General features: G+C 34.7%; 1 protein-coding gene across 2 annotated transcripts in view; it reads left to right on the forward strand.

The window, feature by feature from the left end:
- Nucleotides 1–25,710, forward strand: part of LOC145268350 (serine/threonine-protein phosphatase 4 regulatory subunit 4-like) — a 295,902-nt gene that overhangs the window by 29,089 nt on the left and 241,103 nt on the right. For both annotated transcript variants that reach the window (XM_080123870.1, XM_080123872.1), the window contains exons 2-4: nt 1,577–1,682; nt 10,568–10,715; nt 19,070–19,143. In XM_080123870.1, the coding sequence (XP_079979996.1) occupies nt 1,577–1,682; nt 10,568–10,715; nt 19,070–19,143 (328 nt within the window). The remainder of the gene's footprint in view (nt 1–1,576; nt 1,683–10,567; nt 10,716–19,069; nt 19,144–25,710) is intronic.

A 25,710-nucleotide genomic window follows, 5' to 3' on the forward strand; every position in this document is an offset into this window, starting at 1 on the left:
GAATCACACTCTAGCCTATAAAAAATGCCTGGGTAGCCCCATCTGTTTTTCCTTGTAAGGTGATGCGCAATAAACTAACCTCTTTTCAGAGGGTGCAAATGCAAATCCTGGGAGGATGGACCGCCTAGAACTGCACAGGACTCTACACCTCAGCCAACAGAGAACAAACCATCTTAACAATGGCCTGGTGACTGGTGGCTTTAGGACCTGAAGGAAAACTTGGGCAAGACAAAAAGCTTTACATTTATAATGAAAAACTGTGGTTTCACATACTAAGATATTCAGGATCAAATAGGTTTCAAGGACCCCAGAAAATAAGTAAAATGAAAGAGATAACTTTGAGTCTACATCAGTTTACTTTCAATGCACATGTCATCTGTAAACAAACAGATAATACTCGTGAGTTGTTTTCGTCACAAGGTCAATTTTTAATATAGGGAAATTTTGATTTTTCTTGGAGCCTTTGAAACCTGATTGTGGTCTCACAAACAGAACACTCAAGAAAATTGAAATACCGCTGCATGGTTACAAGACCGCTGCATGGTTACAATACCGCTGCATGGTTACAATACCGCTGCATGGTTACAAGACCTGACTCTTGTGCAAAGTAGAACTTCACAAACTCAAAGTGTTCAACATGCAGTGCCTTCAGTCTATCCTTTTTTTTATTTTTTTTATTCAATTTTCACCCCAAACAAGGCACAGTGCCACTTTGAAGCAGGGGGTTACTATTAGGGAATTGATTAGCGGGGTCATTATGAAGGGAGAAGAGTAGAAATATATATATCCATCTCTGCAAACCAAATCCCAAATTGTACCATCTGTGCAAGATGAATCACTATCAGCATCAGAGACTCTTGTAATGACCAATAATGTAGTGGATAAAATACATGGTGAATTTCTCTTGCAGGTTGAAGGTTCAATCTTCAGGGCAAAAAAAATACAATTGTAAATTTGTGAATTATAACTTCTACCCAGTCATGACTGATGGAACAAGAACATACTGCTTTCAGGGGTTAAATAAAATGGTTTCCTTCAAAATTCTGCGCAGATTCTTCAGTTTGACAGAAAGATTCCTGAGTTTGACAAGATACACCTGAAGAAGGTCAGAGGTTACAATGACTTGTGAAAATAACGCTCAAGATGAAAACAGTAGTTCGAAGAGTCCAAACAATATGAATTTGCTAGTTTCGATCATGTTCGTTAATGGCTTCGAGGAAAAATTAATTTGCAAAATGGTAGCGCCAATTGTACCCGTTAGCTAGAAGTGTAAAGGTGCCAAACTGTAGACTTAGATATGAACAGTGAAGACAGACGTTTGATTGGTGGCCAGTTCCTATGTTTTAAGTGTTTGTCAGTGGAACCGAAAATGGCTGAAATATACCAAGGACTCTTCTACTGATTGATTTTCTGAGATGGAATGCATTGATGTGATGAACTTGTTTGGAGCTAAGCTAGTCCCCCCCCCCCCGCAAATGTTTATAATAAAACGTTCCTATTATTATTTTAATTCCAATAATGCTTTTTATTTTATTTTATTAATTTGTTTCCTTTTTTTCTCTCTCTCTCTTTTTAGATCAAGCCGGAATGAGTCACAACAACTGAGTATAATTAGCAATTTACCAAATCTTCTTCAGTCAAACAACGCAGAATGTCTGGAAAAAGTAGTCCCACATTTTCAGGTAATATTTATGATCCTCGTTTTTACTGTAAAACTTGATAAACAAAACGTAACTGTACTTTTCAAAGATCCAAATTCTCCACTTTTTGGTTTGTTCAAGATTTTTTTTTTTTTTTTTTTGCATATAGTTTAAAAAAATTTTTTTTTTTTAAGGTGTTTTAGTTTAAATTAAAACAAATCACAGAAAAATATTATACAAATGTGGTTTATTCCAAAGATTAATTTTTGGCATTTATAATTTAAACACAATTTCGGGTATATAGACCCCCACCCCCCAGCCCCACCCCATCATGGCTTGTGTATGTCTGGCATAATTTAGAGGTTTAATTTTCATAAATCATGCACATTAAAGTAGGCTGTATTTCTCCAAATAAAGAAAATAAAGTTGTCAATGTAAATTTTGTTGCCTTAAAAACACTCTGTTTATGACTCAATTGTATTTCTCTTTCTTGCCTTTTTTTTTTTCCTCTCTCGTACTTTACCCTCCTCTTTTTGTTGTGGGTAAAATAGCCAAGCATCCCTACTAACTTAGATAAATACTTTTGCAGCTTTAACAAAAAAGCTACAATAATCTCAGGGTGTCTCCATTTCTGTTTAACATCCACAGAATGTCAACATTAACATATTACATATGAAAAAGCCTACTGTGGAGTTTCCACAGGTCCTGCTAGTCAAAGAATGACTCCCCCACCATCCCACACACTTACATGCATATTTTGTCTTTCTTTTTAATTTGACTTTCTTGATGGAAACTGATTGGAGTTTAGTAAAATTAAAAGCCAAAAAAGAACAAAAAAAAAATCTGAAAAATTGACCTTTCAACTCAACTAATGTGCGATATTTAACTTATTTATGAATTTGACATTGTTTTTGTTTGTTTATTTACGAAGATTGATGTTTTGCTAATCAAATATTTTTATTTTTACTACTAATCACTTTCACAACAAAGTTATTTTGATTGTTTTTATGTTGACTTCTCCCAAAACACACAGACATAGAAAATAAGAGGTGGGGGGTAGATTCAAAATTTAATTGAGATTTCAGCCTTTTTTTTTTTTAATATTTTTTTTTATTGGCTACTTGTGTTCTTGATAATTAAACCAGCAAAAAATGAGAGTAGAAAGTGACCCATGGGTTTATTTTCAACAGTCTCATAACTTGCTTCTCCCTCCATTAACAATATTTCTTTGTCCTCGTATCCCATAAGCAACAAACTGTTTAAACGTTGCCTTAAGGAGAAGTGCTTTCCAACACCTTGGAAAACCTCATCAGTATACCCTGTATTTAAGAACTCAGGTGATAAGTCATCTCCCTCTCAGTACAGATCAATAAGTCTCCTGTGTGTCATGAGTAAGTTGCTGGAATCCATATTAAATAGAGAAATAATCAACCACCTCAGCAGAAACAACCTTCTTAGTGACACACAATATGGTTTCCGTTCTGCAAAATCTACTGCAGATGTGCTAACGGTTATATCTCATAGGATTAGTGAATCTCTTGACAAACGCTTCCTTTCCAGGGCAATTGCTCTTGACATATCAAAGGCCTTCAACAAGGTATGGCATAAAGGCCTACTTCACAAGATCTCCAGCTACGGTATAACTGGAAATAATCTCTCTATCATTAAATCATTTCTCTCTGATAGGCTCATAAGAGTAGTGGTTGATGGAAAAAAATCAGAGGCCTGCAGTATTAATGCTGGAGTCCCTCAAGGGTCCATCCTGGGCTCAACTCTCTTCCTGATCTACATCAATGATCTCCCTAAACACATACTTAAATCATTCGTTGACATCTATGCTGATGACACGACCATCTACAGCAACATATCAAAGGCTGTAAATGACAAAGCTCTCTGATTCTCTCTCCTCTGATCTCGAGCGCGTGGTTCAGTGGGGGAAGACGTGGCTGGTTACCTTTAATGCACCTAAAACCAAATTCCTATCTTTACATCATCAACGCTCTGATCCCCATCAGGCATCAATTGAAATGGATGGTTCTCTTCTAGGAGAAGCCCCATGTTTTGATAAGCTTCTGGGTTTGACCTTCACTCCTGATCTTAAATGGAACACGTACATCAAATCTGTTGCCAAGGTCGCTGGAAAGATGGTAGGATCCTTCTACTGCTCCAGAAGATATCTCACTACTGATGCAATTCTCTATCTCTATAAAAGCCAAGTACATCCAAGGATAGAATACCGCTGCCATATCTAAAAACAGGCTATCCTGCCTTGACAGAGTACAAAATAGACTTCGTAGCTTAGTGGGGAATGCCCTTTCCTCTTCCCTACAACCTCTCTCCCACAGAAGAGACTTTGCAAGCCTATCTTTGTTTTATCATTATTTCCATGGCAGGTGCTCGTCTGAACTCCAATCCCTGGTCCCCCCTCGCCAATCTTTTACAAAAGACACCCGTCTAACTGAATCCACTGTCAAAAACTTTCCCCACTCTTTATCTATGCCTAAATCAAAACGTAGATTCCATGAACAAAGCTTCTTTCTTAGAACTGCATGCCTGTGGAACTCTGTTCCGTCTGCCTGCTTCCCTCCTGACTACAACTTGGATGTCTTCAAGTCCAACATAAACAAATTCCTGATGAACCACCCCCTTAAGTAGACACTTTAAATCTCCACACTAACGTACTGTACTTACAATAACCCTTATCCCTGAGTGGCTTCCGGGCCTTGATAAGTGGTGACCACCTTGTAAAAAAAAAAACATTTCTGATAAAGAAAGGTGAATTGCCTTTCTCTGAATTGGCTGTTTTGTATTAATGTTATGTGAAACTTATAAATCTTATCATATTCGTCTTGATTCAACTAACAATCTCTCCATCTACTTATATATATTTGCCACTCAAAGCACAGTATAATACCTTGACAGAGTTCAAAATCGATTTCAAAATCTGATAGGTAATTCCCTTTTCTCCTCTCTGCAACTTCTTTCCCACAGAAGAGATATTGCGAGCCTGACACTGCTCTATCGTTATTCTCAGCATTCAATCTATTGTCATCCTATGCCAAACTTTCATAAAACACATTCATCTAGCTACAACCACTATCAACAATTTACCCTACTCTCTATCTATGCCTAAATCTAAATGCATGTTCCACAAACAAAGCTTCTTTCCTAGAACTGCTTAGCTGTGAAACTCTGTTCTACTAGTCTGCTTTCTGGCTGACTACATGGTCATTGTCAAGCCAATGTAAACAAATTCTTGTTGAATTGTTGCCTTAAATAATCAAATTCTACTCAATTTCCATCACTGCATACTTATCAACATTTGTCCTTGAGTGACTTTCAGGCCTTGATAAGTTGGTGACTCCTCTATAAACAAAACAAGAAAAAGTTATTGATTTATTGTCTGTTGACTTTTTTTCAAACTTAAAAAAAATTGACTCTTACTTTACTGAGCTTTACGTTGCGAGTAGAGCAATCACATTTGCAAGTGATTTTTTTTTTTTTCAAGTGGCGACTAGAAATGATAAAATGCTTATCTTTTGGCAACTGTGTTTTTTTTTTCCACCAATAATCTCCAAATTTCATTGCTGAGTGAAAAAAAGGCTTTTCAACTATTTTTTTTTTGTTTAAGTAATAAAAGTTTAATAAAATAATGTACTTTTTTTTTAATTTTAAACAAAAGCTATTTTAAAAAAATGTCTGAAGAAATTTGTATACCTTTAAGTTTAAACATAATATTCGGTGTATATTTAGAATTACACTGATTTAAAAAAAAAAATACGGAAAAATTTTTATGTACATACTCATCATGGAACGAAGATATCATATTCCAAAAATCATGTGGATTTGACTAATAACTTTTCTATTTGGCTAGTAAATGAAAATATTTAGTTGTCAAAGGTCAACTAAAGATAAATTTGATCCGTAGAGCCTTGTTCTTAGCATTCTTATGAGTTTGACTCCAACTTCTGCCAAAATGTCAGACTTTGGAACCTTCCTTCTAAGAATATAAAAGTACACCACTTGTTGTGACATATTAGGGACCCTAGTTCTGGTGATTAAGTTAACTAGCGTGAATTTTGATAAGGGTCATGCTGAGTGCATGATAATAACACAGATCTGCAAAGCAGAATCGATTCCAAGGATGAGTGATGTAAAATTGAGGCAGCAGTTCGATACTGTGATATGATAAATGACATCACATTTTTGAACAGAGAGAACCAAGAATTTTCAAATCGGTCTCTTTGTGGAAGCTGTTTGAACAAGACATCACCAATAATATAGAAAACTTGTAATCTAAAGCGAATGTTACCTCAATCACATTTCAATTAAGTTAGAAAGTTAAGTTTAAGAGGTAAATAACTAGCTAATATAACATTGGTCTCTCTCTCCTTGTTGTCCATTCAACCTTGAAGACTCTGCAAAAGTTTCCCTCTGTCTTTCCTGCATGAAAAAAAGTTTGTTCATTTTGGTCAAACAGGCAAAACGATCAATAGCCACTCATGAAAAGAAGCGGAAAGTGCATAAAAGAACCAACAAACGATAAACACTCACATGTATGTATGTGAGACCATGTGCTACTTCTTGCTTTTTCTTTTTTATTACATTTTCACCCCAAACAAAGCACATTGCCACTTTGGTGTAGGGGGCTACTATCAGAGGCAGCAACTACTGGGGTACTATGTAGGGATTTGGGTAGCAAGATGTCGGTTCACGTTACACTTGAGCTTCTGCATGTCAGTACAGTTGGGGAAGCAGGGACCTGGAATGTAATTCCAAAGTCTAGCGTTTATGGGGAAGAAACTACTGGAGTAGAAAGATCTTTTACATCTAGGGATCTCTACTGTGTGGGGGTGGGATTTAGCTGCCTGTCGAGGGTGTCTACATCGTGGGGGCACAAGTGTCTGCAGTTTGCCAGAGCATTCACCATTAAAGTACTTGTAGAACAGGCAGAGGGATGCAACATTTCGTCGATAGGACAGAGGCTGAAGCTTAGATGCCAGTTTAGGGCCTATCAGATTTGCGACTCTCTTTTGAACCTTGTCTAGGAACGAGAGACTAGTAGCAGATGCACCAGCCCAAATATGACAGCAATACTCCATACATGGGCGAATGGTGGCCTTACAGAGGTACAGGATACTTTCGGGTGTTAGTAGTTTTCTAGCATGGTAGAAAGAGCCTACCTTATTTGCAGCGGCCCTGGCAATGCTTTCAATGTAATTATTCCAACTTGTGTTTCCTGTGAACGTTAGGCCAAGGAGTTTGAAGGATGTACTCTCAGATAAAGAGTCACTGGCCATTGCTATTTGTGGCAGAGAAGGTTTCTTGTAATTATTGAAGAAAACCAGTTTAGTCTTGGCAGCATTGAATGTGACCATCCATTTTTGTCTCCATTCCACTACAGATTTGAGGTCATCCTCAAGTGTTTTTGCCATTTCTTTAGATATGTGCTCATTTGTTTTCCTGTCATGCCTGTTATAGAGTGTGGTGTCATCAGCATATATACCCATCTCAGAGGCAATTTTGTCAGGGAGGTCATTTATGAACATTGATAGGTTCATAAGAGTAGTGGTTGATGGGCAAAAATCAGAAGCTCTCAGTATTAATGCTGGAGTCCCTCAGGGGTCCATCCTGGGCCCAACTCTCTTCCTGATCTATATTAATGATCTTCCAAATCACATCTTTACATCATTCGTAGACATCTATGCTGATAACACTACTATCTATGGTAGCACATCTAAGACCGTAAACGACCAAGTTCTCTCTGATTCTCTCTCCTCTGATCTTGAGCAAGTGGTACAATGGAGAAAGAGGTAGCTTGTTACTTTTAATGCATCTAAAACCAAGCTTTTATCTTTACATCATCAACGTTCTGATCCACATATGGCATGAATTGAAATGAATGGCTTTCGTCTTGGGGAGGCCTCATGTTTTGACAAGCTTCTGGGCTTGACCTTTTTACTCCTGATCTTAAATGGAACACATACATTAAATCCATTGCCAAGGCCGCTGGAAAAATGGTGGGATCCTTCTATCGATCCAGTAGATATTTCACTGCTGATGCAATTCTCTATCTATATAAGAGCCAGGTACGTCCAAGGATAGAGTACTGTTGCCACATCTGGGCAGGAGCTGCTAGAAAGGACTTGTCCTGCCTTGATAGAGTTCAAAATAGACTTCGTAGGCTTGTGGGGGATGTCCTTTTCTCTTCCCTACAAGCTCTTTCTCACAGAAGAGATGTTGCGAGTTTGTCTCTGATTTATTGTTATTTTCATGGCAAGTGCTCTGCTGAGCTCCATTCTATGGTCCTCCCTCGCCAAACTTTCACAAGAACCACCCGTCTAGCAGAAAACACTATCACTAGTTTCCCCCACTCTTTATCTGTGCCTAAACCTAAGCATAGATTCCATGAGCAGAGCTTCTTTCTTTGAACTACACGCCTATGGAATTGTCTTCCGTTTTTCTGCTTTCCAGCTGACTACAATATAGTTGTCTTCAATTCTAACATAAACAAGTTTTTGATGAGCCGTTCCATATAAGTTAACAAATTTACCGAATCTCCATTACTAACGGTTACTATATTGTCCAATTTCTACTGTACACTCTTTAACCCTTATCCTCAAGTGGCCTCTTGGCCTTGATAAGTGATGATGTCTATGTAAAAAAAAAAAAAAAAGGAACAATTGAAGTCCAAGGATAGACTCCTGAGGCACTCCCGCATTTATATCATATTGTTTGGATGTACGACCGTCGAGGATAACCTGGATTTTTCTCTTATCTAAGAAGGATTTAATTATGTTATTCTACCAGTGATACCGTATGATCTAATTTTCCTGAGGAGACCCTCATTCCATACCCTGTTAAAAGCTTTAGATATATCTAGAGCTACTGCTCTGCCCTCCCCCTCCCCCGCTTTGTCTAGTGAATGGTATATACGTTCAGAGATTACAGTGAAGATGTCTGCTGTGGAACGGGCTTGTCTAAATCCATATTGTTTGTCAGTCAGAAGTTTAGCATCTGTAAGGTGATGGACTAGAGCATGGTTAATTATGGTCTCAAATATTTTGACGAAAAGTGGAGGAGGCTAATGGGGCGATAATTTGATGGGTCAGTTCTTTCGCCAGAATTCTTGAATACTGGTACCACAGAAGCAGTTTTCCAACATCCTGGAAAGCAAGATTCATTAAGGCATTTGTTGTAGAGTTTGGAGAGAACTGGAGCTACTTCGGCTGAGCACTTTTTAATAGCACAGCTGGGATGAGATTGGGTCCACATGCTTTTGAAGTGTCAAGGTTTTTTATGATAGCGTGCACCTAAGCAGAGGTGATTTTTAGATCGTCTAGCATGGCGTCTGTCCGTAAAGGAAAGTCAGGTAGGGGGAGGTTGGAAGGGTCCCGTGTGGAGTTTGAGGTAAACCGACTGGCAAACATGTTAGCCTTGTCGGTTGCTGAGCAAACAACCTCGTGATTGTTGGTTAGTGGGGGAATTGTTGATTGCCCATTATTTACTACACTGTTGTAGATTTTCCAGAAGTTTCGAAACATCACCGACCCAACGTTGTTTCTGTGATTTTCTGCCCTTTTATCTTCTCTTCTAGCCTTGTCGTCGTCTCTCATATTGGTGACTGCTGTACACCTATGGACCGGTCATTGGCGTGTGACCGACCCACATGTTACACTAAATATCTTGGAAACGGTTTGCGTATGAAGATCTGTCGATTAGATGTCTTTCTTTCTAGATGAAGAGAAAAAGCATACCTGAGATGTTGGATGTAGCTGGCTCGTTCTTCTCTCAGAATGACGTCTTCTTCCTTGAAGGTTTGATGTGGTTGGAATCTTCTTCTCCAGATCCGCTTCATTTATTAATGTAGACATTTAAGGCAGACAAAAAAACGATGCACGACACAATCGTAACATAAGAAAAATGTGATTAACTATTTATTTTTTTACAAGAAAATATTACAATATTTTTACAAAAGCAATTTACAAGTGATAATTAACTTTCACAATTAAAATTAACTAACCTTAACTAGTGCTGAGGGGGGGGGCCTCCTCTCATTTACAGAGAGACAAAAATATATGCCTTACCCCATGCTGTCCGGATAAAAAAGAGATCGAGAAAAGAAAGGGAATTGTGGGATTGCATTCTGGTTGCTTATTTCTATGTATTCCTCCGCTTACAGCCAAATCATCTCCTGGCCATGCTCGGGGGGGGGGGGATGTTAACAAACATCATAACTGGGCACTGATATAGTGCCACACTGCCAAAGGAGCACACACATGGGTTCACAAGTATAAAAAATATAAAGCATCTTAAAATAAAGCATAGAAAACACATTCCATATATATATATATATATCAGTTAAGCTCTGGGTGTGTGCATGCATGCGTGACATCATTGTGGAAAACAACCCTTTTAACGCTAATGTTTATATCTTAGTTTTTTTTTCTATGGAGGCCATGCTCGTCAGTCGGTTGATCAAGTTGTCTCTTTATGTTGGTCTCATAAAGTTCTCCCGATCTCGTCCAAGCTGCAACCTGGTTTCAACTATGTCAAACAGGAATACTGTCATAAATCCAAGACTGTCCATAAACTGTTGCAAAAATTATTGGCAATCATGAAACTGCGTGTAAACTAAATCTAAACATATTGATGGTCCTTTTGTTCCCGTTACTACTACACCTTGGTGATTAACGATCCTTATTTTAGTTCTCTTTGTGTTCGTTGGTGAGCAACTTCCTATACCTTTATTCTGTATATGAACTTGATAGTATCATACATACAAACACCCACATGCATGTACAAAGACATCTTCCTTGTTGAAGTTGTTACATCATATTTTAATTTTTTGTTTTATCTTTAATCTAAATCTGGTATGTCAAAATTATGTCCTAAAAACTAATTTTTTTTTTTTTTTCAAATTTCAGGAGATGTTGAGCATTGCCGAACCCGAAATCCAAGTGGCAGCTTCAACAGCATTCCTCCAGATATTGCAAAAGGAACTGGTGCCTGTACAGACGTACCCACAGATGTTCTTACAAACCATCCTCAACAGTATTGATAATAAAGATCCTGGTAAGATTTATTTGGTTACTCGTCATTTTCTATGCCTTCATAAAAGGTAATCGTTCATCGTATGCCTCAATAGTGACCTCTCTAAATAAGCCGAGCCATGAAAAAATCAGATATAAAAAAAAAAAACACTGAGTATAAACTTGAGGAATTGATAAATAATTTAAAAACACGACTCAAAGAATACGAAGTAAATGTACTTTGCTTAAAGCATGGTTCCACATGTATATGTTTCACATGTATATGTTTCACATGTATATGTTTCACATGTATATATGAAGGTATAAATAGAAGGCAATCAATGCCGATGTATATTGAAATATTTGCATGTTTGAATTGAATACTGACAGAGGGAAATGTTTCCGAGAAATCACATAATACAACGTAAGACGATAAAGTTATCCCCCCTAAAGAAAACAGCACTACAGCTTTATTTTAAAACTTTTATTGAAAATATCAGTTCAGGTAACTTGATTATGTAGTAGAGCTAACATCTATTCAATGTAGCCACCTTCAGCCTCAATCACCGCCTCAATACGGGTCTGGAACTGGGAGCATGCCTTTTTCACAAGTGCTAGCAGAGCTTGGCGAATACTCAGCAGATAGTGCCAATCAGGCTAACTTTGATGTTGTGGGAGGTCATGTTGGTGATATTCTTAACATATGACCAAACAAAGTAGTCCAGTGGGTCAGGTGAGGAGGGGGAGGCAGTGAGAGAAGGGTAAAAAGTCGTAACACTCCTTGTGAAGCCAAGCCTGGTTCTCTTTGGACTTGTGGGTTGGGGCAGAGTCCTGCTGCCACACCCAAGGCCTGATTGCACTAGAGGATCACCACACACTTCACCACATCCAGATACACTTTGATGTTGACTTTCAAGCGAACTTTGAAGATGTGAGGTGGCATGATGTGGCCCTCACTTGAAACCGCACCAAAGACCATAAACCATGTCCGAAAACTTTGTTGAGTTGTGCCCTCAAGCATTGAACCATCTGGATTTGCATTTTGAGGGTGCTGGCACTGGTCCTGCTGTCATAACTTTGTAAATAGGAAGCCTAGCCACTGTTATATCTCATAGGATTAGTGAATCTCTTTACAAAGGCTTCTTTTCTAGGGCAATTGCTCTTGACATATCAAAGGCCTTCGATAAGGTATGGCATAAGGCCTACTTCACAAGATTTCCAGCTACAGTATAACTGGAAATGTTTTCTCAATCATTAAATCATTTCTCTCTGATAGGCTCATAAGAGTAGTGGTTGATGGACAAAAAAAAAAAAAGAAGCAAGTATGAGGATCGAACCCGAACCATTGAGGCAAAGTTGTAAATTAAAGTGTGAAAAAAAAAAGTGCGACGTTAACGATTGCCCCACCGCGAGATGCTAATGGAAACACGTTTGAATTTATTTAATTACTTGGATTTGGCAGGTGCCCATTTTAATGAGTTAATGAGGTCAAGTTTGACTGCGGGATTTTTATTTTTCCCAAGATGTTATAGGAAAAAGACTAACCCACATGCGGCGAGTGACAAATGTTGAATATTTATCTTCCCGAAATCGAGCAAATTAAATAGACAGGTGAGCTTCGTTGTTAACTGTGAGATATTACAATTTATATGTGATATAAAAAGTTTTAAAAAGTTGTGAACCGACCGACCGCTTCACTGAAAAAAACCTTTTGTAGACACACAGAAAAAGCGAACACACATGCATACATACATTTTTGCTTTTATATTTATAGATGACATTTTTATTCTATTCATCAAAGATTTTTCTGTACTTTTTTTTTTTAATTAGGTTGAATTCTTAATAAGAACCAAAACTTTACTGAAATGACTGCGTTTGGCATTTAATAACTAAAGGAAAACTGACAGAAAAACTGTTTGTCCTCCCTTAATCGCTTATTCCTCCTCATATACAAATTGATGTCCCATAAAACAGTCCAACTATAAAACCCAAGTATTTTTAATGCATTCATTCCTTTTGTGGACTGCTGTTCTCGTCTGTCATAGTCATTGTTTCACAATTATTTTGGCCGACTAATCCTCTGGTTTGTTTTGGTATGATTGAAACTGCTATCTTCAGACAATGCTCACCTGGAACCATGGCACAGTAGATAGAGGCATTGCTACTTAATTTGACACTTATAGTCTTTAAATCAGTAATAAGTACATTTCTCCTACGTCCATCAAAATAAAACTTAAATAACTGAATTAATAAAATTTACTTTAAAAATGGTATTTTAATATTTTTGTTGTGATTCAAAGAAATTACCGTTTAAATCTGACTATAATGATGAAACATGCCAGCATAACATACCCACTGGTGGTAGATCACTTTTTGCAAATAAGCGGTCGTAGTGGGTTCACATAAGTGGAAGTTGTACCTGTCGACGACATTTCTAGTTGTTTTAGCTATTCAAGGGAAAAGTATTGTCTTTGCTATGGAATTTGAACACAACACGTATGTCTTTCCAGTCCAAAATTAGAATATCTCAAAATTGACGTTTTGTAGTACAAAGGTAAGTAAAGATAGAAACACTATTTAATAGCAAATATATTAATTTCTTTTGTCCTAAAATTTGAAAAGAATTAGATAAAAACTTTTTATGCACGAGTTGCTAGAAGTAGTGAAAAGCGCATATAACACGAGCATTTTTTTTTTTTTTTTACAATCTTTAAACAAAATGTTTGTCAACTAACTTACGAGCATAAAGTGTTCATTTTATTTTTTTTGTTATTATTTAGAAAACATAAGTTTTTAATTATGAAAAAGAAAATACTTAAAAAAAAAATCTTTACAAGACATATTTTGTTAATTATTTCTTTGAAACGTGTAATGGTGGCCATTTTGGATTTCCCAGTCGCCATCTTGGATTTTTCATGATGTTAAAATGGCACTTTGAAAAAGAATAACCAACAATGAACATTGTTTTTTTTTTTTTTTTTGTGGTTTTTGAGTCGCAAATAAAACATCTCAAAGTTGACGCTTTGTAGTACAAAGATGAGTAAAGAGGAGCTGCGTTCAAACACTATTTAATAGCGAATATATTAATTTCTTTTGTCCTAAGATTTGAAAAGAATTGGATAAAAAACTTTTTATGCACGGGTAGATAAAAGTAGTGAAAAATGCACGTAAGCATGAGAATTTTTGTGTGCCGAAACGTGCACAAAAAATCTGTAAACAAAACGTCAATTAACTTACGAATATAAAGTATTTATTTTTTTTTTTTTGTTAATATTTAGAAAACAAAAGTTTATAATTATGGAAAGGAAAAGAATATTTTTTTCTTTAAATAAATTCTTTGCAAAATAATAACCAACAATGACCACGCTTTTAAATGAGTTAAAACACACAAACCATTTATCCAGTTAAGTAAAAAAAATAACTTTTGTTGGGTTTGTTTTACAATCCACAGAAATATGAAAAAGTGTCCCCCCAAAAAACAAATACATAACTAATACATGTTACCAAACGCAAGTTATCTACCTTGATAAATTTTTGATGTTGTAAATGTTTATTCTGTTCAAAAATGAAGTAGTGTCAAGCATTATATGAGAACAAGAAAAAATGGCCGCAATATCTCTCGAAGTCTCAACAATGACTTAAAAATAAAAATAAAATTATACAAAATAGTGGTGGAAACTCATCTGTTAATTGTCACGGTAAGTCATTAAAATGAAATTTAATTATCCTAATTAGTTTAATGTACTTGAAAACATAATTGTAATTTGTACAAAATTTCCTTTCATCTGATATGCTACAAGCAATATTTTGTTAATAATTTCTTTGAATCATATCGTGGTGGCCATTTTGGATTTCCTGGTTGCCATCTTGGTTTTTTCACGGTGTAATAATGACAAATGATAATGTCCATCTGATAAACATTTCGCATGATGATAAAGCCTTATCTTCCATTTTTTAAACTGTTTTTTTATGATGCCTCTTCTACTTGAAGCTGTTGAAATGAAACTTAATTATGCTGATTAGTATGCTAATTAATTTAATGTACTTGAAAACATAATTCTGATCTTTACAAGACATATTTTGTTAATAATTTCTTTGAAACATGTAATAGTGGCCATTTTGGATTTCCCAGTCGCCATCTTGGATTTTTCATGATGTTATAATGGCACATGATAATGTCCATCAGAATAATACTTCCTATGATGATAAAGCCTTACTTACCATTTTTTTTTTTTAGCTGTTTTTATGATGTTTCTATTTAAAGCGGCTAAAATGAAACTGAAATATGCTAATTAGTCTGTAAGTTACCAAGTGCGATGGTCGTAAATAAAGCCAACATAACCTTCATAGTATTATAAAATGTTCAAAATTTCATCATAATACCTTAAAAAGATATGAAGACAAAGCTTTTGAAAGATGGGTCAGTCTGTAAATTTTCTGCCACAAGCTTATATACATTTGAATAGGACTGACTTAAGGCAAAATGTCCAGTGAACCACACATTTTTTGATACTTTGAATGGTCATAACTCCAATTCTAATGGGCTGATTAAAAAAAAACTAAAGATAATATTTCTTTAATTTTTTTTTAATGTTCTTTTCAATAATGCTTGATTTGAGTTTATTCAATCTGAAGAAAAAATGGTGTGGTATTGCTACATTCAGCCTCTATAGTTCCAAATGAGCATTGTTCGAAGATGGTGGTGAGACAACTATGGAAGGCAGTAATTACTGGGAATACAGTTACGAGACTCGGCATTCCTATCCCGTCATGGTTAACCACCTGAGGAAGGCAGGAGGATTAGTTGGCTGGAACATTGAAACAACAAAAAGCTATGAAGATGAGGATAACAACCCGCAAAAAAAGAATGAATGCACAAATTACGAAATCTCATCTCAAAGGATTCAAAGAAAAAAAAAAAATGTTTTTTTTACTTTTTTTTTCTGATTCCTACACTTGACATGTCTAACAGATATGCTGCTGCTTGTGTGTGCAGTGTCTTCTATTACATGAACCAAAATAATCCTTGGAGTATCCTATATAAATAGAGAATTTGATACATTGCAGAAGTTATCTAACTTATCACAGGTCTTAACTCGTTTTGGAAAGGGAAAATATTGCATTAAAATAAACTAATAAATTCCCAACAAATAAATCAGATGCCACAACAGGAAATTTAAATTGCATCTTCAGTCTGAAACTAACCTATTTTGAATTTCTTACAAATGAAGCTTAAAACATTACTATAACAAAATAATTAGGGCTTTGATATGACATGATATTGCCACTTAAATTCCAGTGAAAACCAATAGCCGCTGCCAACAAGAAATCAATGGCAAGCAACTGTTGCGATAATGCAAACTTATTTGCAAATAGTATCGAAAGAGGTGAGAGTACTGGAAATCTGGGGAGACTTGTTGTTACTCAGCTTCCAGGAAACCCCACAGGCTGTTTTCAAGGAGAAATCTAAACGTAGATTCCATGAACAAAGCTTCTTTCTTAGAACTGCACGCCTGTGGAATTGTCTTTCGTTTTCCTGCTTTCCAGCTGACTACAGTATGTTTGTCTTTAAGTTTAACGTAAACAAGTTCTTGATTAGCCGTTCCAGTTGTTAACAAATTTACCGAATTTCCATTTACTAACAATTACTATATTGTCCAATTTCTACTGTACACTCCTTAACCCTTACTCTCGAGTGGTCTCTTGGCCTTGATAAGTGGTGATGCCTATGTAAAAAAACCAAAAAAAAAAAACCCTGTGTGAAAGCTCCTTGTGAGCCAATGATAATAATAATAATAATAATCTATATATCTATAAAAGTGAGAATGTGTGAGGACACTTCTTAACCTACTCTCAATGGATTTTAGGTCTACGGACTTGAAATTTGGTATATAGGATATTCAGACATGTGAAAAGCTTTTTAATCGGTTTTCATCCGGAAAAAAACAGGCTGCTAAGTGGTCAAAATTAAAAAATTGGTACATGGGTGTCTTCAGATATTTTTCTATTTGCTGTCCCACAAATGCATATGCATTAATGGTTCACATGACATATCCATTATGTTAAAAATAAGTACAATTTGAAAACACTTTTTAAAGATCGTATCAGTCAGCCTAATGGTTTTTGTACGTGACTCACTGTCCTTAGGTTTTGGTTTCGATCTCAGCTTGAGTATTTTTTTTTTCTTACTTACAAGAAGTGAACTGTTTAGAGAAAAACATCATACCTGCACATGTATTAGTTTCTGTATTGATTAAAATATAATATTTATGCATATTTTATGACCAGGCAACGTCCGACGGCCTGCTAGTAATGAAATAAATGAATGGGTAAACATTATCTATAAAGTCAGAAACATTTTATTGGCATTAAAAACTATTTAACACATAAAATTTTCGGTGATTATTTAAATTGGCACTTATGGCGGCAATTAAAAGTAAAGAAAATACAAAAAAAAAGCCAGTATGATATATGTACTCATTACACAGCAAAGATGTCATATTCCAAAAATTATGTAAATCGATCAAGCATATATATTTTTTGCTTTAAGCTAGGAAAATCAAAATTTATGATTTTTAACAATTTTACTACTAAACTGCATTGAACATAAGGCTAATTCTTGACACTTTGATTTGAGTTGTCACCGCCTTATTTATTTCATCAAACTTAATCATGTATGATTTAAACACTACAATCTATATAATACTAAAAGTCTATGGATCTTGTATGTTTGCAATCAGATTTCCGGTTTTCAACATCCGGTTGCGCATGCGTAAATAGCAATGTCTTCAATCCGTTATTCCAATTCCGGAATTTTTATATCGCTTTTAATACAAACAATTTCATTTAATTTGATCAAATAGTTATTTATATATACAAATAATACATAGATTCATAGATAATTATAATATATATTATAAAATCTATTTATCTATGAATCTATTAATAATATGAAATATTACCCTATACAATTTATGGAAAGAAAACACCTCTCACTTTCCCTCTAATAGATTTCAACACTCCTACTCCCTCTGTTTTCGTTACGTACGCGAGAAATAGTTACGTGTATGTGTGAGAGAGAGAAAAAGGGGCGATGTAAAACTGGATAGAGTTATCCCCCTTAACTAATGCAGACCTTTTTACTAGAGGGCGTTATTACAAAAAAATTTCTTTTTCTTCTTCCCATGTTTTTTAAAGTCGTCTGCTTACATTTCCAAACGGAAAGCTGAATCGGTAAATGCACACATTTCTATTACATTAAATAGTGTTTTCCTTTACACAATGGGTACTGAATGTTTGCTTAAATTAAATGAAAAAAGTTACATTTTATTTTCATTTTCTATTTAAAAAGCCATTATTAACATGTGGAGAGTGTTTTTTTTATTATTCTGTACTTTCAACTAACAATTTCATTTAAAAGATGATATATCAAAATTTGAATTTAACTATAATAAGGATTATGATACCTTATTTACCTATAAGTATGACCAACCTATGATACATATTTACCTATAAGTATGACCAACCACTTATAATTCAGTAACTGTAATTTAAAAAAAAATAACAATTATAATAAACAGAACGACTCATAGAAATCTATCTATATTCTTTTTTCATTTTAATATACTTTCATAGAAATGCTTCTGTTATGTAAAAAAAAACTATTTTCTTTATGCCACAAGTGTCACGCTCATACATGAATTCCATAGCTAATATAACGTACTGACCCAACGGGTCACGGGTGGTCTAGTTAGTTATAAAATTTGATTTTCTTGAATAAAAAAAACTTACTTGATCAAATTACATCTGTAACAAATATGCACATCATACAGACTTTTCTGTATCTTTTGGTGCTTGTTAATAGACTTGACAGATCTATTTTTATTTAAATATGTCGTTTTAAGCAAAAGCAATAGTACGTACTTGTCATGACAAAAATACAAATATATCTAAAAATTATGAAAATTCATATAGTAGTAAGTTATTTATAGTTAAAAGTAATTTTTGTGGAAATTTGGGTAAAATTGTGTTTTTCTTATGTTATGAAGTAGACTGAAGAGGTGAACATAATTCGGAATTAATATTTTAGATAACTTTTCATAGCGTGTTTGTTATAGCAATAGACTGTTTTTTTTTGTTTTTTTTACTAAAAACACAGTTCTACTCGAATTTTCGTAATTTTTGGACATGTTAGTATTTTCGACAATGACAATTAAATACGTAATATTGTTTTTGACTTAAAACAAAATATTTCTGTTGACTCTATCTTAGCAAGTACCCTTCTTTTAATTACTGCCATAAATACCAATTTGAATAAGCACCAAATGTTTTGTACAATTGGCCTCATAATTTAGTAATAAGAACAATAAAATTTTTCATATTTTTTCAATTTTTCAGATATTTCTAACGCTTGGCTTGGAACATTGCTGGATGTTATTGATCTTTTGCCAAAGGATATCATAAAAAAAGAAGTGAGATTTTTTTTTTTTTTTTTCAATATTTAGAAATGTTTTCTTCCATCCTCATTCATCGGTATTTATTTCATCATTAAATGTCTTCTCCGTATAGTGCGGAAAATAATCTATATTGTAATGCATATTATATGTACAAATAACTGAAATCGAAATCTACGATTGTTTAAAAATGAATATATTGCAATATTTCTTTATTATTATTATAGATTAATACCTTCTGTTAACCCTCCACCCCCACCCCATCTGACCACCTCTCCAAAATATGTGATTTTACCTGTGTAGGCAATTACGTGTGAATACCTCAAAAAACTTTAATGAAAGATAAACAAGTATTGTTTTAGAATTTAATGTAAACTGATTTCCCATTTTGAGCCATTCTATCGTATTAGGGCAGTTAACCATTTGTTTTTTCTATCAGAGATAAATCCTGGGGCACCCTTTTTTTTTTTCTTTTCTAACCCTAACTCTCTCTAAAACCTTCTGTCTCCTACTATTTTGTTGAGATGACTGACCAGTCTTGGAGTCCAGGAACATATGTTATCCATAATATCTTCTTAGTGGGTTTTTCTTTTGAAATCGCTCCAGACAAGGCATAAAGCCACTTGATGTGAGAGAGCTAAAAAAAAAAAAAATTCAAAGTCAAAAACTAGCCAATGATAAGTGTTAAATGGATAACCCAGAAAACAGCAATTCTTCCCCTTTGTCAGAAACGTTATTCATGGAATGTGAGAACTAAAGGACAAAATAAAGGAAACAAGAGTTACAAGGCTGCTGAAAGTAAGCCCAAAATTCATTTTCTACTCTCTTACATTTATCTTTTTCTGCACCCTTTCACCATTCCCTTTAGACAGACTTTTCTCACACCGACTGTTGATCTATTTTCCATTTTATTACAGAGGAGATGAACATGCATTTCCTCTTTATTAAAAGATTTATTTGTTCTAATCATATTTGTTAACTTCAGGTAATAGTCAGCTAACATACTTTCTAACTTCCGGCGTGGCTGCTACCGGTGGCGATGACAAAGCAAATCAGTTTCTTTGTTCTTTTTCTCTCACACCTGTATCTTCCCTGTGCATGTATTTTTTTGTTAACGTTTTTCCGATCATTCTTTCTTGTTTAACAATCCTTGAAAAGTCTTTTTTGGTCTTATTTGTAGTGGATAAATGCATATTCATGATTCCAACATCAAAATAAGACAACAAAAGTACCGAGTACATCTATACAATGAATACATTTATTTACAAACAAAGGAAAAAGAACAATGAGAGAGAGTGTGTGTGTGTGGGGGGGGGTGCACATGTATAAGTATGCGTAATCTTGAAATGTTCATTTTGTGTAAATGTGTGCGAAAAGGCTCAGTTCTATTAAGTTCATTGTGAATGCGTGTGTACCGAGTGTTCAGATAAGTTAGTGTTGTTGTAGACATATATTGTCTTACCTTAAAAAGAAGGTTATGCCTGTCGAGGCGAACGGAGTGTACATCTGATCATATTAGACGTTCAGGTGGAAGAAGAAGAGAGAAATAGAGAAGAATCCGAAACAGGAAGTACAGACACCACCTGTCGGACAAATCAAAAACTAAGACAAGGGCAATCAACTGTTGCGCTATTGATGAATGTTTGTGTGTGAGTGCGACAATACTCTCCGTCAGATAGCTGGAAGCTAAGAAAAAAGAGATTGGGACAGGAAAGGGTATCAAACAAACAGTGTGTATGACATGCCGAAACCTGTGTACAATGTGCGTAGAAAGGTCACAAGACGACCATTGTGAATTGTAAGTGTGAGTGATTTTCGGTCATAGACTACATTGTTTTGCCGAGCCTAGGAAGCATGCACAAGTGGTCTGCACAGTTGATTTGCGTAGCAGGTTTCATGGAGTGTATGCACTACGTTGAAGTTGGTCACACACGGTCGGAAGTATGTCTGCAGGAAAATGAATCTGTTCTGTTGAAGCATGTTGTCAGAGTTAGTCATGCATGGTTGCAAGTGTATCTGCAGAAAAATAAATCCATTTCGTTGAAGCATGTTGTTAAAGTTGGCCGTGCACAATCGCAAGTGTGTTTGTGGGAAAATAAATCGATTCCGTTGAAGCGCGTTGTTGAAGTTGGACACGCACGTTTGCAAGTATGTCTGCAGGAAAATGAATCCATTCCGTTAAAGTGCATTGTTCAAATGATTGGTGTAATCAGTGGGTCGGTTGGATCATTGAATGCCCAGGATTGAGTTTTGTAGTATGCATTTTGCTGTTTAACTTAGCAATACACATGAAAAAATTGAAATAGCTTAAAATATTTCAATATTGGTATCTATAGAAAGAGCTTGATGAGCTAAGAAAGAATCTTTTTAAAAATTTTTAAATCCAATTAAAATTAAGGAAGTTATGACTATTTTTGTGCCTCACACGTTTGGATATTTTTTCCCTCTTTAAGGCCATATGCGTTTTGTCACATTTTTTACACTATTTTTCAGTAAAAATGCTATATTTTTGTTAAAACACAAGATTAAGCAATGAAATTTACTATTTAAGTGTATTTTTGTGCTAAGAATTAGAATATGCCACTGAAAATCTCCAAAAATTAATGGTTTCCAAATAATCTGCAGTAATTGCACATAAATATGCTGCAATTTCTTAAAAATGCCATGTATCCATTTAAAGAAAAGAAGTTAAAGAACTCAAAGCTGAATTGTAATACATTATATGTACAAATAACTGAAATCGAAATCTAGGACTGTTTAAAAACGAATATATTGTCATATTTCTTTGGTATTATTGTAGATTAATACCTTCCATACCCCCCCCCCCCATCTGACCACCTTTCCAAAATATGTGATTTTACCTTTATAGGCAATTACGTGTGAATACCTAAAAAAATTTTAATGAACGATAAACAAGTATTATTTTAGAATTTAATGTAAAATGATTCCTTATTTTGAGCCATTCTAGCGTTTTAGGGCAGTTAACCATTTTTTTTCTATCGGAGATAAATCCTGTGCGTCTTTTTTTTTTTTTTTTTTTTTCTAAAGACGATTATGTGGTAGTTTTAAAAGGGTCGTTGTGCACTTATGAGAGGGTGGGGAAGTTGGCACTCTGGCTTGGGGTTAATGATAGAGCTAAGGAAAATTATGTGTGAACATCCTGAAGACTTGATAGAAACAAAACAAAAACAATTTTAGAATTTAGAGTGGGGGTTAGTTTCACATAAATTTAATGTAAAATAATTCACCATTTCGAGACCATTCTAGCATTTTAGGACAGTTGACTAATTTATTTTTTTATGAAGGATAAATGGTGCACTTTTCTTTAAGGAAGGATTTTTTTTTTAGACACTTATATGTAGTTTACCAAGGAACTTTATTTGGTGAGGAGCTTGCCACTTAGACTTAGCATTATTGTTAGGGCTAAAGAAGGTTTTAAGAGGAGGAAGCTTACCACTCGTACCTAGGGTTAGAGGTAGGATTAAGGGAGTTTTTTTTTTTTTTTTTTTTTTTTCAAGAAGACGGTTGACCCCCATATTTACGGCTAGTGGGTCATAATTATTGGCTTTTGAAAAATATTATGCCTTAGATTTTGGACATCAAATTACTTTTAAATATGAAATTTATTTTTGTTTATTTGTCGTAATTCTTAAGGGTGTGAAACAGGACAAGTATTACGACAAAAATAAATTTAATTTAAAAAAAGTGACGTCACTAACAGAAAACGTGACGTTTGGAAACCTTATTAAGTACTTTTGCCCACTTATTTAAATATCAAAAAACATTTTTTTGCTAAAGTTAACAAATTGTTCACAAATTTTTGATAAATTTTTTTTTTTTTTTTTTTTTCAATCATATTTCTTGTCCGAGTGACACATTATTTCCAGTTTAAGACGTTTTTTTTTCTCTACCTGGAATTCGGGCCAAGATCACAGTGTAGTATTGTAATGCTACACTTCGCCTTTTGAGAAATCCTTCATGACTGAGACAATTTTTATGTTTGTTTCTATTCAGATTGACCCTTTTTGGGAAGCTGGATTTTCCTCACATTAACTGACCTTGTGTCTAACTGTCCTCGTGGGGAGGCAAGTAAATAGAAACTGAGCACCTCCTACAAATATTTAAATATTGATTTTGTATTTTATTTTATTTTTTATATATATAATTTTGTAGATTAGTGTCCATTCGATTATAATCCATTGAAAAAAAAATGTAAAAAAAAGACACAAAAAATATATTGGGAATGGAGGGAGGAGGTACTGCTCGCGCACGTGAAGCAAAAAAAAAATTTCACATGTTCATTTTTTTTTGTTTTTTTTTAAATAAAACACTGTTTGATTCACCGGTAAAAACTAAGGTAATGGATAAAAGTGCATACGTTACATATTTGTTTTTCAACTATATTTTTTAAATTTTACCAAAAATAAGCCGGATTGCTTTAAAATTATATATTCTAATAACCAAATAGCTCTAGTTAAGTTAATTATGTTCTGATAATATGAGCTCCAATCAAATATGTAAGAAATATTTTTTTATATTCATATTTTCAGTTATTTTAATTTTTAATTCGTTCTGGAATAAAAAAACAAAACAAAAAAAAAGTTTGTTTACAGTAAAGTAATTAATATCAGTGATAGTAGCTGCTGCTGCTTCTACAGATCGTTTTTAGATACTTTTTATTAAAAATGTTTTCCAGGTGTCATGATTTTAAATTGCTTGGTACCACAAAAGAAAGCTGGTTACATTTTTATTTTTAACGGATAAATGTAGTAAAAAGATTGATTTATTTAACAGTGGGTGTTTGAAGAAATTTTTTCTCAAAATTTTCCAAACTCGTCATGTTGAAGTCTTTTTTTTTTTTTTTTTAACACAACGAAAAAATGAGCTGTCAAAGTGATATCTCTTCTAGTTAATTTCCAAATTTCATGATGAAATTCTTGAGAGAAATGCGGGACGACAATTTATAAATCCGTGTGTGTGTGTGTGTGGGGGGGGGGGGTAATTACAAAATCTTACCGAAAACATGATGTTGACTTTTTATCACTTTATTTTCTTAAAACTCTTAAAATATATAATGTACCTTATTATTTATTAATTTATTTTACAGTATATTCATTTTCGAACAAAACAGTGGTATTTTGAGGACTTAAGGTGCTTTGATTTTTAAAATATGATGTTTTAGCAGACCCCCTTCAAATCTGTTTATCCAAAGCTTTTTATCGTCTGTGTTTATTGCTACTTAACTCATGTTGACTGAGAGTACTTCTGTCGGTGAGGTCGCTGTGCGTTCCAGGAATTTACAGTGCTTGGTGAATGTCCTTGTGGGTTTTGCTTGCAGTGTTTGTTGCTGGAAAGGGTTGATATGCCATAAGGTGTTGCTGGACTTGACTTTCTTTTAACATTGATATGAAGTCAAAAACTTGGTGTTGTTGAGATGATGTGTACATGAGACAACACGAGTCGCATATGTCATCACACATGACATTTTATTCTTTCTTTTTCTTGTGTGTGTGTGTGTGTGTGTGCACACGCGGAGAGTGAAAGAAAAAATAATGTGTCATTTTACTTTGCACGTTTTAAGTCACCAGTATATGTTCATTGGCTTGTTGTCACTTGTACTCTTCCATGTTGATGTTGAAAGCTGGAAGTTGAAACAGCATGAGAGTTGCTATTTGTAGCTTTCGGTGGGCTTGTTGTTGCTCATTCTCCATGATGATATAGAAAGCTGAAAAAAATTTTTTTTTTTTTTTTTTTTTTTTTTACATATGTGCATATAGCAAAAAAAAAAAAAAAAGTATCGACATTGGGGAAAATTAAAGTTTGTGACACATAGCTAAAACGCATGTGATGGACTGTTTGCACTCTGTTGTCACAGTGAAATTATAAATTTGGGTGTTTCAGATGTAAGTTGAAATTGGAAATTTTTATCTTGTTTTTGTTATTATTCTGCATGCACATGGTGAAAAAAAATGGCAGATGCTGCGTACATGGGGGTGGTGATTGCGTGTGTGATTGGCCCTTTCGAAAAATTATAATCAACTTGTACACATTTTTGGCTGTTCTTGGTAATGAAACAAGAGAACAATTGAAATGTTTGTTTCGATACCTTAGTCGCAGGTCGGAAGATGAAGTCGAAAATTGGATGCCATCGTTTCTGTTTGACCTCAGTATCGGTAGGTCACCAATCTTGTGGTGGATGAGTGCGTGTCCATGACTCTGACCTCAAAATGAGACAACAAAAGTACCGAGTACGTTCGTACAATGAATACATTTATTTATAAAAAATGGAAAAGGAACAATATGAGCGTGTGTGTGAGTATGCACATATAAGCGTGTGTAATCTTGAAACGTTCCTTGTATGTTCGTTGTGTGTAAGTGTATGCGAACAGGCTAAGCTCTGATTAGTTCATTATGAATGCGTGTATACCGAGTGTTCAGATAAGTTTGTTAGTGTTCTTACCTTCAAACGAAGGTTATGTCTGTTGAGGTGAACGAAATGTACGTCTGATCAGATCAGAGGTTTGGGCGAAAGAGAGAGAGCGAGACAGAGAAGAATGTAAAACAGGAAGTAGAGCTGCCACCTGT

This window comes from Euprymna scolopes, chromosome 43, assembly GCF_053919585.1.
Source record: "Euprymna scolopes isolate OS-2025 chromosome 43, ASM5391958v1, whole genome shotgun sequence".
In the NCBI taxonomy this organism is placed as follows: Eukaryota; Metazoa; Mollusca; class Cephalopoda; order Sepiida; family Sepiolidae; genus Euprymna; species Euprymna scolopes.